Genomic DNA, 15226 nt, shown 5'->3' on the forward strand with positions numbered 1-15226 from the left:
CTTGATGGATAAAAATAAAACACTGCCCCGGAGAATGCGAAAATATACCCCCATTTCCCCCCACTTTATACAAGGGAAAGGAAAGGGGAGGGGGGACTCCCGGACACATACACACAACACACACAGTTTTCCCGATTTTACCCAACGATCCATGTTTTCTCGTAGTTGGAAGACGGGGGGGGGGGGGGCGAGATCGCAAAAGTCCGCGTTCCAGCTGCGGCGGCGCGCAAGCCCGCATCCCCAGCCGGGTTCCCATTTTACCACCCACAGCCCCCCTTCGATCCCAGTCGCTCCCGTCCCGGATTATATATTTTTTTCCTACCTCCCCCCCACACACACGCACACCACCCAAAGAAGCGCCAGAGAGCGCGAGAGAGAGCGCGTTGCTCGCAGTGGTGCCTTGCACGCATCATATCGTTAGTTTTACGGCAGGTAGGGCAACAGGCAACAACAACTCTCACACACACACGCACTTCTCTAACACCACACACACTCACTCTTTCCACACACAAACACACTTTAACACACAAATTCCTCAGGTGTCTTTCCGGGACCCGGAGAAGTAGGAGAAAACGGGAGAATATCCGTGTGTCCTGGAGATTCTTCGGTCTTTGATAATATTTTTCTTTTTTTTTTGAGCTTTATTTTTTAGACATTGAATAATCAGATTTATTTCCGATTATCGATTCTGGAACTAGTTTCGTTTTCTAGCCTGATCCTATTTTTGTATGTCCCGGACGTCCAGGAGAAAAAGGGGCGTTTCTTGTTGTTCTTTCCCCTTGCGATCTGCCACCTGTCATCTCTTTTCTGCAGCAGGAGCAGATCTTGGTTCTTGTTAAATGTAACAGGTAAGCACTACCTGTTGCGCTGGCTTGCTTGCTGCTGCTGCTGATGGCTTAGAATATTTGTTATACAGAGCGTGTTTTTAGAAGTTTTTCCCCCGAGGGAAAAACAATTGAACCACAGAGGATAAAAGATTAAGAAGTACGATAAAGATACTATATCAATTATTAATAATGGTTATTATGATGGAAATGATATGGCCGTGTGTCGTATATTCCCGTCAGTGGTTCGTTGGATTTATATCCGCAGCAATGGTGGAATGATCGTGATCAATGTGCTGTCGGAGGAGAACTAATTGTGAACGATGGTATGATTTGAGAGGATTTTATTTTTGACTTTGAGGGGGATTTTCGTGGTCTTCGCGTGCGTGTGTGTGAAAAACAGACTGACTGAAAAAAGTGACTGAATTTTTCTTTTTTTTTCCTGAAAAAAAAAAAAAAATTGAGAGTTTGCGTATAAGCTGTGATGCAGAAGACAATGAGGTTCAACGAGCTCCAGCTTTTGCATTTGGCGGAGAAGGCCATGAACGATAATTGTAAGAAGGGCTATCTCTACAAGAGGACATCGGACAGTGCCAAGTGGCAGCTCCGCTACTTCGTCCTGTACCAGAACTTGCTGTTCTACTACGAGAATGACCAGTGCATCAGGCCTTCGGGGGCGATATTCCTCGAAGGGTGCTACTGTGAGAGGGTCATCACGCCTATCACTGGACGCATATCTGGACCACCGCAGGTAAGTCATCTTATATTACATTTTACAATCGATGTATTTTTCATCTTTATTATCATATGTGTTGAACATTTGGCAATACAAAAAAATTTCAACAAAAACTCACAATGAAATTTCTTTCAAATTCATTAATATCCACTGTAATTACGAAAGAAGCTAGTTATTTGGTGACGAAGTTTATTTATAGCTCCAAAATTGGAATAAATTTTCGAATATTTATTATCAATTAATTTTTTTACGTATATTTACAGATGATAAAAACGTCTTCTATCCATATTCATGAAATCGGATTCATTTTTGGTACTTAACAAAGCCATTGAACGAGAACGAATGAAATTACTAACGGGAATTAATAGCTAATAAATTCAAAAAATTTCATTTATTCATAATTATAAACTCCGAATTTATTCTTGAACTTACTATCAATTGATTTTTTCGGATGAACAAATGAAATTTCTTATATCTACGAAAATGAAGAGTTGATAATACCGTTCACACATTTATCTATCATCATGAAATCCAAATTTTCACTAATATTCATGATAACTAGTTAATATCTATAACTATATAGTTGAAAATGAAATAGAAAATTTATTGTTGATTTTCTAATATTTCATAACCATAATTATAAAATCCAAATATTTTTTAATATTCATTAGTAATTTTTTTATAATGAATTACAAAAATTATATATATATCTACAAAAATTTATGCTTAATTATGCATTTATTTATCGATCACCACAAAATGTGAGTAATTTTTAATATATACATATATTTTAAAAGGCAAAATTATCGCTCGCTCCTGAAAACATAATATATATTGTAAAATTATTCAGATTTTATGATGATGGATAAATAAATGCATTATCAAATACGAATTTTCGTAAACATAAGTAATTAATTTTATTCATTGGAAAAATCAATTTATAATAAGTATTAAAAAATATTTGGATTTTCTGATTATGGATATGAAGTATATTATGGCAAAAACACATACTTTTTTCCGTTATCAGCTATAAAAAATTAATTACGTACGTTAATTATTGAGTTTATAACATTTCGCTCAAAATACAGCATTGGAATATTTTTGAAATTAATTTTTAACTACTACTACTACTGCATGATACTTCTTGAAATTTCTTATATATTTACAAATTCTCCAAATTTTCTTATGTTCACAGTTCATATCACCATTTATTTATAATTTGAATATTTATTACTGATAATGTTTTTTGAATGAACTCAGGAAAATTTATAGTTGATAGTACCATCTATTCATAATTAAAAAAAATTGATTTTTTTTTGCAATTTTTATCATTAATTGTTTAGAACAAAATTTTTGGTAACAAAAATTACTTTCTACTATAAATGTTTTGATAGAAATTTTTTTACAATTAATGAATTTGTTAAAAATATACATATATGAATAAGAAATGATATTAACTATGAATTATTATAATTTAAGAATATCAATTATTATAATTTGTATAAATGATAATAATTGTGAATTATAATAATTTACAAATGATTTAGAAAACTTTCACGATGTTATTAGTGAATTGAGAAATTTTCGATGGATAAATTCTTATTTTAAAAATTTGGAAAATATTTCCACACAATTCGTATTAGAAAAATATTAATTTTTCAGCGATACCTAATGGGAAAAAATATTACTCAATACAGTAAAACTTCTTTCTACGGACACCGACGAGACAAAAAAAAATTCGTCCGTAAAAGCTGGGTGACCGTTAATCAGGAGTTTGAAATACAAACTTTTATTGTACAAGGTAGAATTATCATTTGTCCGTAAAACAGGGGTAACCGCATCTGGGGGGGGGGTGTGTCTGTTAAAAGGGGTTTTGCAGCGTACATTATGAAAATGTATTACATAATAATATCGCTGGTGAAATGTGTATCCGCCATTTTCTCTTTCTGAATCGAACAAGATTGTACGCTATTATTATCGCTGAAATCACTTTGGTTAAAATAACTAATATAATTGAATAAAATTAATACTAAATTAAATTATTTAATACAAAATATTAATCGTAAAATAAGACTAAGAAAATGTTTTAGATAAAAATTCGGAAAATTATAGCTTTATTCGCGAGCCAAATAATATTTGGTTGTCATTATTGTATTTATTATTCTAATATTATAAGGAAATTCCCGGTATTATCGAGAAGGGTTTCCATTGTTAAGACTACAATGCTGATATAACTACGAGAATTATACAGGGTGTCCTGTAAGTGCTTATTCGGCCTTTACCTCATCAACCACCCGTCGTAGAGGTGTAGATTCAATTTAAAAAAATGTTCCAGAGGCGTTGAAAAATTACCGTGTCACTTTTGAGAGTGAAAATACAGTGTGTCGCAAAATAAAAAAGAACCAAAATTTTTATACGGTCACCTTGTCTTCTAACTTCCAATTAGAAAGTTGTTGCTCTGTATCTCCAGAGCCCAACAGAAAAATTTCCATGTTTCTAAGTGCAATATTCACTAAGATTTTTGAATTCAAAAATTGGGGAGAAGTTATGAATGAACAGCGAAAACTCACAGACACAACACTCCTTACCCGACATTTCTCCGATTTTTGAATTCGAATACCTCTGCGAATATTGCAAGTCAAAACATATTATCTTTTTTGTTGGACTTGGAAAAGACAAGGCAACAACTTTTTAACTGGAAGTTAGAAGACAGGAGGATCCGTATAAAAATTTTGATTTTTAATTTTGTGACACACTGTACATCGCCAGTCTCAAAACTTGTACAGAGTAATTTTTTGAACAAAATTTGAGCATTTTTAAATTGAAATCATAATATATCTATGACAAACGGTTGATGAGACAAAGTCCGAGCACTTATAGGACACCCTGTATATAACAACAGTTTAAATCGAAAGAATATTGTTTTACAACAATGAGTGAATCACATTTGTGTGATTTTATTAATTAATAAATTAACAACAGTTTGAAATGAATGCGAATCATTTTTGAAATTGGTGATTATTTGGAAAACTATTGTTGCTGTGAGCATTGTTTCTTATTAACAGATAATTAGAGGAGAACATTAGAACGTAATTAGATTTTTCTGAAGCATTATTTTTTATACCCATAATGACCAATACAATTTAATTTTTTAATACTTTAAAATTCAAAAATTTTTAAAAAAATCATTACGTTATCGTGATATACAGTTGAATCTTGTTTTAACGAATACCGTTATAGCGAAAATCTCGTTTTAACGAACACTTTTCTAGTACCCCAGATAAGTTTACATAGAAACAATGCGAATACCTGGAATTCCTTTATAACGAAGTGATTTCTCCGGTCTCTTGGAGTTCGTTATAACGGGATCCGACTGTACTATAAATATCGTGACAATTAAGTAATAATTGTATCTTATTTTAGAAATTTTTCAACAATATACCGCATAAGTGAGTTACGAATGCATTAGGACAGGGGATTTTCTTGACATTTATTAGCCGCGAGCTAAAACCAACAACACGATCAACTTCGCGATTCATCGGCTATTTCTGATTTGAAAATTCTTGTTAAATATTTCCAATTAACAAAATGTTTAGTTTTCGAATCTAGTAAAGCCTAGTCAATGGTGTCTTAACAGGTCGGCCAATACAGTCTTTAATCGAATAGGGAACGGAAATTATTGAAAGCCTTCAACAATAATTCTCAAATTATTTCTTTCATAAATTCTGAATTTTCATTAATTCGGGAATTATTTTTCTCTAATTTTCAATTTCATTAATTTCAGAATTACTTTTTGTTAATTCTTAAGTAATTTCATAGGTTCTCTGGAATTATATATATTTCTCTCTCCAACTTTCAATTACGTTTCATTAATATTTTTGGAATTATTTTTATTTTCAACTGTGTTTCCTTAGTTTTAGAACTTTTCATTAATTCTGGAATCATTTTCCATTAATTGTTTTTTTTGAAACTTTATTTAACATGATGAAATAGCACATAATAATGAAACGAATTCATCAAGAGATCGCGTGGATCTGTACTGATGAACACGAAGTATCGATGAGTAATTACAATGAAATTTCAAGGATAGAACAAACAAACAAAAAGAGGGGGGGGGGAAAGGTTGATAAATATATCGAAATAATTCTGCATCTGTGAACAAGTATACAATTTTAGAATACAATACAGCATTTCAGATATACAGTATGCTTTCATATAAATTATATGCCGCTGTGGTGGTCGAGTGGTTATAGTGACGGACTCGCGATGCGAGGATCCGGGTTCGAACCCCACAGTGGTTGTCGGCTGAAGTTGGTTTTCTGTGGTTCCTAACTTCAAGGCGCAAATGCGAGCCGATCTTCCCGTTAAAAAGTCTCGCCACAGAGAGCAACAGTCCTACAACGATAAATCATTCAATCATAACACTTCACTCATAGTTAGAAAAACTGGTGGCAGATGGCAGCACTACACATAACAAGCATTATATTACAGAGAAACAAAAAAACTTCACGTCAGGTTTCACTACACGTACACGCACATTCCCGCATGCACCGATTCGTTGGGGGTGTGGGCGGGGTGCATGTGTGGTGTAGCAGTAGTAGGTAGGGCCTCCAAAAAATGGCTCGGGGATCCATGATGTTCTTAAGTCAGCCACCTCGTTGGGCAATTTGCCTGTTGTGGCGTGGTATTTGTATAAATGAAGATTATGGAATGCTAGAGTGATGCGAGAGAATTGTTTTGTGACTTCGACACGTGGAGGCAAACAGCAGGAAGTGTACTTAGACATTTATACAATTCGATTTAGCACTGACCGATAGAGCTCTGTTTTTGTTGTTTTTTCTCATTGTTTTTCAAAAATGATCGTTGATGATTAGCTGTTGAGAAAAGATAATTTTTTAAACGTTTTTTTCTCAGTAACGGTATTGAAGGGGGAAAAATAATATCATGCGGCAGTTTGTTATAAACATTCCGAATAAGATATGCAAAAATGGTTTTTCCTTCACTGTTTTATGAATCAAGGGAACATTTAGACTGTTACTGTATCTATTTGATGTCCTTGATAAGTTAAGAGGGAGACTGAGTTGTTTTTTAGTGAGTAGTAGAATCGATTTGTAAAAGTATAAATACCGCAGAGGGAGTATGTTAAGTTGCCGGTAGAGATCAAATGACGGAGTTGAGTAATTGCCAGTTAGTGATCGGATTATTTTCTTTTGGGTCTGGATGATGGGTCGCAACGTATTGATGTAGGCACTGCCCCAAACAGTTAGTCCATATAATACACTCATGTCCACAAATTAAGGATAATTCCGAATCGCACGGAAAATCGAAATCTAAAGTAAAAATTTCACCTGTAGAATTATCACACACATCTGCAAGAATGATATGCAAATTTCAGGAAGCCACCAGATGATGCCGATAGTACGTCACAATGACGAGAGTGTAAGAGGGGGGGGGGGTATATAAGGAATGGTGGCAAAGAAGTGAAATTGTTCACAAGAGTTCTGTAAGGCGCTCAGTGCCATAAGCGAATAGTTATGACACAGAGGACGCATGTGGATGATTTTTTACGTGGTAGAATTATCAGCCGCCTGGAATGTGGGCGTACTCAGATGAAGTATTCGAGGAACTTGGAATTGCCCAAAGTGTCATCTCTAGGCTTTGGCAACGATTCCAAGATAACGGAAATGTCAGTAGACGTTACAGTACAGGTCGCCCCCGAGTTACAACGCCGAATGAAGACCGGTATTTGGCAGTAACTGCCAGACGGAGCACAGCATCCGACCTCTCTCGTCAGCTATCTGCAGCCACTGCAATTGCAACCACATTTTTCTGGAATTATTTTTGGTCATTTTTCATCATTTTTCTGGAATCATTTTTCATCATTTTTCCTTAATTCTGGAAGTTTAGTTTTCCCTTAATTCTGGAATTATTTGTCATCATTTTCCATTACTCATTAATCCTGGAAATATTTTCCATTACTCATTAATCCTTGAAATATTTTCCATTACTCATTAATCCTGGAAATATTTTCCATTACTCATTAATCTTTGAAATATTTTCCATTACTCATTAATCCTGGAAATATTTTCCATTACTCATTAATCCTTGAAATATTTTCCATTACTCATTAATCTTTGAAATATTTTCCATTACTCATTAATCCTGGAAATATTTTCCATTACTCATTAATCCTGGAAATATTTCCCATTTATTAGGAAATGTTTTCCATTAATCCTGGATTGTAATTGGATTCTCTTGTGACCCATCTCCTCTGAGACCCAGTTTTGGGTCACGACCTGTAGGTTAAGAACCCATGCATTAAGAGGTACGATTTTATAACAAAAATGATTCCGTTTTTCTCTACTCCTGCATTTGTTAATTTAATAATTAATTTTTGAAATTTTTGTTACCTTTTGACATTTTTTCACGTAGTGATATTTCAGATTTTACTAGAGAAGTGACTGATATAAAAATTTTAATTCAACTTTAATGGACAATTTGACTCGTTCTCGGATGTTTTTCTAATATATCAAGGATTGTCAATTTGGGGGATTTCGATAGAAAATAAATTTTACGTTTTAATTACAAAAGTATACTAAAAAATACTTTCATAGTTTCTTACAATACATTCCATTGTTTTGCATAAGCATACAATCATATTTCGTTGAAATTTTGTGATTTTTCCTCTTGATTCAAACTAGTTCATACTCCAATGTTCTCCCGAATTTTTACCAAGTTAGTTCAACGTTTGTTAATTTTCCAATAATTTTGGTACGTCCATCATACAAATTTACGAACAGAATATCGGGTCAGAACAGCATTGGATAGATTTCTCCCTCACATTCGTTTTGAAGCATCACGTTTCAATATTCGAAATATTCATATGCAAAAACCGTTAATTTAATACACAGGGTGTCCCATAACAATTCTTAAATATTTTAAAAATTCATAAAAATTGCAGGAATTGGTATATTTGAATGCGGTTGGCGCAAAACTTATTTTCACGAAGGAGATGGTTTTTTTTTTTTTCCGTAGGGGAAAAATTACAGGAAGAAATTTTAGAAAAAAAATTAGTTCAAATATTTGTCGATAGATGGTGCAGGACGAAAATCCGGCGGTAGTGATTGGAACCGAAATTTTCTTCAATCTCTTCTGTGCCGAAAACGTTCGTAAAGCCTCAGTTGGCGGTGAAAAAACATCACAATAACAGTGCTTTATATTCACCAATGTCAACATCCCAATGAATACCTTATGTAAACGCCAGTTACAGGGAAATTTAGAATTGAGCTGTTACACCATATTTCATAGAACTCTGATTTGCATACTTCCAATGATTTGGTTGTATGCATAGAGTAATAATAGTAGTATATATATCTTTAGTCTATGGTTTTATGTGGCGTTCTCTATTGACAGAAATTTGAACTAAATCATTTTCGGTACCAAAAATAAAATCTCTCTTCGTAAGAATAAATTTTCTTCAACACAGCAGTCAACTATATCAATTCCTTAAAATTTTTATGAATTTTTAAACTATTTACGAATTTATGGGACACCCCCATACAGTTCAGTATATGCTGGTTTTTGATTTTTCTTTCAACTAGAGCAGCGTTTCTTCGGCCTTTCTAAACACAGTGATCTATAAATTGCCTGAAATAGTAATTCTATCCGCAAATTTATGTATGGCAAATATTTAAATTAAACCTATGCGAGATTGATTGATTGATGACCGCTTACGCCCAGAGCTGTTGAACCTATGTGAAAGTATCGTGAATATTCAAGGTATACAATCGCAATTTACCGTATGATAAATTTATGAAAATGTTCTGAATGGATACGAAAATGAAGGTGATGAAATGGGAAGTACAAAAGATCTAGGGGTGCAATTCTTAGCTGACGAAAATCCCAACACAGATAAATGTCCTGATAATAACAAAATCCCAACAAAACCGAAATCTCGGCAGACCAAAACCCCCAAAATACCGAAGTCCTTATCGGACTAAAATACCAAAATTTCATCAAAATATATTAAATTAACTGACTAACTTCAACGTATTCTTAACATGATGTTGCCAAAATTGATTAATAAATTTACAGATTAAAATTATAGAATTAAATGATAAATTGCGATCAAAAAAATTTTACAAGTTACAGTAATTTTCAACAGATAGACTACAATTTTTTGGTTTCGCAGGGAGACTGAATTTCCCTCACTTGAAGAAAACAAGATTTGTGATTTTTAGCGATCGCAATTCATAAATTTATTCTGCGTCCTGTGTTTTGCAAGTGCAAGAAATTTCGATTAAAAATAGGAAGAAAGAATCACGAGAACCATTGGAATTTGTAAAGTTTTGGTTGAAGTTTACGAGCGATTTATTCAGTTTCGTAACATCGTATTAACTAATGGAGTTAAAAGTTAAGTGACAACTCGACTTTTTTGGTGAAATTTATTCTGGAATGTCGGGAGTTTTGGGGTGTTAGAATTCCGGTATTGTCCGGATTTCAGTATTGTTGAGATTCTGGTTTTTGTCGAGATTCCGACGAGTTGAAATCCCAGTATTATTGGGATTCCGACGTTGCGAAATTCCCGTATTGTCGGGATTCTGACGTGTTGGAATTCCAATATTGTGGTCTGTTGGGATTCAGTTTCCAATAATAATCTGGATTTTGGTCTGTCGGAATTCTGGTATTGTCGGGATTCCGATTGGTTGGGATTCCGACGTGTTGGAATTCCGGTATTGTTGGGATTCCGACGTGTTGGAATTCCGGTATTGTGGTCTGCCATGATTTCAGTATTGTTGGGATTCCGACGTGTTGGAATTCCAGTATTGTGGTCTGCCATGATTTCAGTATTGTGGTCTGCCATGATTTCAGTATTGTTGGGATTCCGACGTGTTGGAATTCCGGTATTGTGGTCTGCTATGATTTCAGTATTGTTGGGATTTTGGTTCATCGAAATTCCGACGTGTTGAAATTCCAGTATTGTTGGAATTCCGACGTGTTGAAATTCCAGTGTTGTTGGGATTCCGACGTGCTAAATTAAGGGAGTTTTGTTTGTCGGGATTTCGGTCTGTCGGGATTCCGACGTGGCGGAATTCCGATATTGTGGTCTGCCGGGATTCAGTTTCCAATAATAATCGGGATTTTGGTCTGTTGGAATTCTGGTATTGTCGGGATTCCGACGTGTTGGAATTCCGGTATTGTGGTCTGTCGGGATTCCGACGTGTTGGAATTCCGGTATTGTGGTCTGTCGGGATTCCGACGTGTTGGAATTTCGGTATTGGCGGGAAATGTGGTCTTTCGGGATTTCAGTATTGTTGGAATTTTATTCTGTTGGGATTTCAGTATTGTTGAAATTTTATTCTGTTGGGATTTCAGTTTTCAGTATTGTTAGAATTTTGATTTGTCAAAAATTTTATTCTCAGCGCCATTACATCCTGGCAATTAACTAATGATGTTAAAGTCAATCGATTCGATATCTTAATGAATGTAGTTTAGTTTGGAATGTCGGTATCTCTTGTCTTGCTAGAATTTTAGTATTGTCAAGAATTTTGTCTGTCGGGATTTTCGTTTGTTACGATTCTGCAAAGGATTCACATTCTGTACCATAACATCCTATTAATTAACTAATGAAGTTGAAAAGTCACTCAATTCTATACCTTTTTTTAAAATGAAATACATTTTGGAATGCCGGGATTCTGGTAATGCCCAGATTTCGGTCTGGGTCGGAATTCCGGTGTTGTCGGGGTTTTGGCCTGATGCGATTCCGGTTGTGCAGTTGTTGGACGGAACAGCTACAGATACACGTATTTCATCTCATTTGAATCCTACAAAAAAACACGTTTTCTAAGCCATAACTAAAATTTCAGCTGTATGAAAGATATTTATAATTTTGAAATAACTATCACAAAATAATATTTGAACAACCAATAAATTATCAATAATAATCATATATGAAACTATATTAAACAATTTTTATCTTTTTAAAGACCATATTAATAGAAAAAAAAGCTTATTGATGCGTCTTTTCATTGAAAAAAAAATCATTTTCTTCTTAATTAAGGTTTCAGACAATCTTTCTATTGTTATTTTCGTATTTATCGAAGTTAATTATGATAAAAATCGTGATTTTGAGAGAAATTTCTATTATCCGGAATCAAAACGGAAGATTGTCGCTCCCATTAAAGAAATAATTTGAAATATTTTGTCTTTTTAATAAGGTATACAGTCGGAACGCGTTTTAACGAATACCGTTATAGCGAAAATTTCGTTTTAACGAGCACTTTTCTAATCCCCCCAGATATGTTTACATAGGAACAATGCAAAAACCTGGAATTCCTTTATAACGAAATTTTTTGTTATAACGAAGTGATCTCTCCGGTCTCTTGGAGTTCGTTACAAAGGGATTCGACTGTAGTTCATGTATTTATTCATCAATATTGAGTCTATCGGGTATTTGGAGTTATTGTAATTACAGTATTAATATTGTAAACACGGTGAAATATTTTTCCATATTCTAATGACTGCCAATGTTAATAGATTTCGAAATACTATCCACAAATATAATATATATATTTTTTTTGGTTTCTGATAATAACAATAATATTTATAATAATGATTTATGTAATGATTATGTATTATTATAATATGCTTTTTATTAAAAGCAATGAAAACTTCACAGTGTGTGATCTTTGAGAACTGCAGTTATATTAACATAAGTCTATATGTAGTATGGAAAATTGATTTTCCCTGTGCGCGTGTTTGTTTCCTATACAAATCTACAATTTTAGACTGATCATAGCCAAATTTTGTTACTGACAAAGCCCGAAATCAACCATTTGTGAACTGGACAATTGCGTTGTAAATTGACCCAGCCAATGTCCGAATTTCGGGCTTCACTCACTAGCTACTGTATCATTTACTGACTCACTCACTCGCTCACTTAGCTCACTGACTCGTGTCGAACTGTTGTCAATGTATGAAGAGATGGTATTTTTTTCGGCCTGAAATATACTGAGAAATTGAATTTTCTGGATGTTAATGCTGAAACTGATATTTGGAAGCAAAAGTGATTTGCCTACTCCAGGAACTGAACCCGGGTCCCCTTGCATACTGTGGGCAAATGCGCTAACCGATACACTAGAGACACATCTTTTCAATCCCTCATAACACGCATTGGTAGCGTGAAGCGCTGAGTGGAGTCATGTATTGTCAATGGAGTCAGTTGTCAATGGAGTCATGTATTGTCAATGGAGTCAGTTGTCAATGTATTTTCCGTCGATGAATTGTTGGTCGATGAATTTTCTCAACAGCATGGCGGTGAATTTTCCGTAAACCCTTAAAAATATTGTCGCGTCTCCACTGATGAACATGACACTTCAAAAATATCACTAAGATCTGGACGGCACCGTATTTAAGGTAGATGACAGATAGATCGAAACCACAAGAGCAAATAGCCCTTCCTGTTTCCCTGGCTCCTGCGCCCTCCGTTTATGAATATTATGTTGTGTGTATTGTTTTTTTTTTGTTTTGTTTTAAAAGAAGAAAATGCCAAATGCATATTTTAGTCGAATGCCTTGTCATTCGAAGAGATTGATTTTCCATCTTATTCTCTTCTTCTTTCTCAACATCATCAAGAACCATTTTCCTAAAATCCGTCCTCCCACGTAATGTGATTATCCCACGTCACTGAAGAATTTCTTGTCAAGACTCATCCACATGTTATGGCTTTACTTTATAGAAAATTCGACGCGAAACATCTTCATCGTCCATGATTGGTGCATTTCTCGTAATTCGCCATCATACGCTTCAGATTAAGCTCGAGACGCATATTTAAAAATCAGCAAAAAAAAATTTTTTTTACTATATTTTGAATTTTGGGAACTGGGATTGGTGTAGTGTTAGGGAAAATGATGTAAACGCTCAAATGAGAGATGTTTTTGAAATTATACCGTATTCTCTAAATGCTAAATTCTATCGCTAAATTCTGTTACTAAATGCTAAATTCTATCGCTAAATTCTGTTACTAAATGCTAAATTCTATCGCTAAATTCTATTACTAAATGCTAAATTCTATTACTAAATGCTAAATTCTATCGCTAAATTCTGTTACTAAATGCTAAATTCTATCGCTAAATTCTGTTACTAAATGCTAAATTCTATCGCTAAATTCTATTACTAAATTCTATCGCTAAATTCTGTTACTAAATGCTAAATTCTATCGCTAAATTCTGTTACTAAATGCTAAATTCTATCGCTAAATTCTGTTACTAAATGCTAAATTCTATCGCTAAATTCTATTACTAAATGCTAAATTCTATCGCTAAATTCTGTTACTAAATGCTAAATTCTATTACTAAATGCTAAATTCTATCGCTAAATTCTGTTACTAAATGCTAAATTCTATTACTAAATGCTAAATTCTATTACTAAATGCTAAATTACATTGCTAAATGCTAAATTACATTGCTAAATGCTAAATTACATTACTAAATGCAAAATTCTATTGCTAAATGCTAAATTACATTGCTAAATGCTAAATTACATTGCTAAATGCTAAATTACATTATTAAATGCTAAATTCTATTGCTAAATGCTAAATTCTATTGCTAGGTTCTATTGCTAAATGTTAAATTCAATTGCTAAATTCTATTACTGAATGCTAAATTCTATTACTGAATGCTAAATTCTATTACTGAATGCTAAATTCTATTACTGAATGCTAAATTCTATTACTGAATGCTAAATTCTATTACTAAATGCTAAATTCCATTGCTAAATGCTAAATTATATTACCATATGCTAAATTATATTACCATATGCTAAATTATATTACCATATGCTAAATTATATTACCATATGCTAAATTCCATTGCTAAATGCTAAATAATGGATGTATGGGGACAGTTGGCCCCCCTCTCGATAGGAGGCTCTAGGGGTAGAGAGCAATGTAGGCCTGTGTAGGGCTTTCAATGATTTTTTCGCGTCGGTTTTTAATGGAGTTAATGATATTCGATATACGGGTGTTGCATGGGGTAATAAAACCCTCAACGATATTCAAGTAGAAGACGTGGAGGTCCTAAATTTTCTAAGAAATGTATGTGCGAGCAAAGCACCAGGACCAGATGATATCTATCCCAGGGTCCTCAGGGAATGTGCTAATGAATTGTTGGGACCAGTCGCACAGATATACAGGGGTAGTGTTGCTGAGGGTATCGTCCCAAGAGATTGGAAACTTGCTAACGTTGTTCCGATATTTAAGAAGGGTAGTAGAGAAGAGGTGTCAAATTATCGTCCAGTGAGGAGCTCCCTCTCGTCAATTTTGGAATTATCATCAAAAGGCAGTTTGTGAAGTGGATAGACGAGAATAATGTATTGTCGGGTAATCAGGATGGGTTCAGGAAGGGGAAGTCTTGTGTAACTAACTTCCTTTGCTTCTATGATCACGTGACGAAGCCTTTGGGTAAGGGCAAAAATGTAGATGTTGTTTACCTAGATTTCCAGAAGACATTCGATCGGGCCCAACATGGTAAACTCTTGAAGCGTTGACACGAGATTGGAATTAGGGGCAACTTGCTGAATTGGATAGAATCGTGGTTAAGAGATAGGTCGCAACGAGTTATGGTGAACGGGGAATTCTCTGGTTGGACAGACGTCACAAGTGGAGTTC

General features: G+C 34.3%; 1 protein-coding gene across 5 annotated transcripts in view; it reads left to right on the forward strand.

Annotated features, from left to right (window-relative positions):
- The first annotated feature begins 426 nt into the window (after positions 1 to 426).
- LOC149066865 (ras-specific guanine nucleotide-releasing factor 2-like) overlaps positions 427 to 15226 on the forward strand; it is a 416992-nt gene continuing 402192 nt past the window's right edge. For all 5 annotated transcript variants that reach the window (XM_089253071.1, XM_089253073.1, XM_089253072.1 and 2 more), the window contains exon 1: positions 427 to 1575. In XM_089253071.1, the coding sequence (XP_089109197.1) occupies positions 1309 to 1575 (267 nt within the window). In that variant the 5' untranslated portion in view covers positions 427 to 1308. The remainder of the gene's footprint in view (positions 1576 to 15226) is intronic.

The sequence above is a fragment of the Pholcus phalangioides genome, unplaced genomic scaffold (assembly GCF_987345545.1).
Source record: "Pholcus phalangioides strain wild (caught in Gottingen) unplaced genomic scaffold, Ppha-v1.0 ptg000032l_1, whole genome shotgun sequence".
In the NCBI taxonomy this organism is placed as follows: Eukaryota; Metazoa; Arthropoda; class Arachnida; order Araneae; family Pholcidae; genus Pholcus; species Pholcus phalangioides.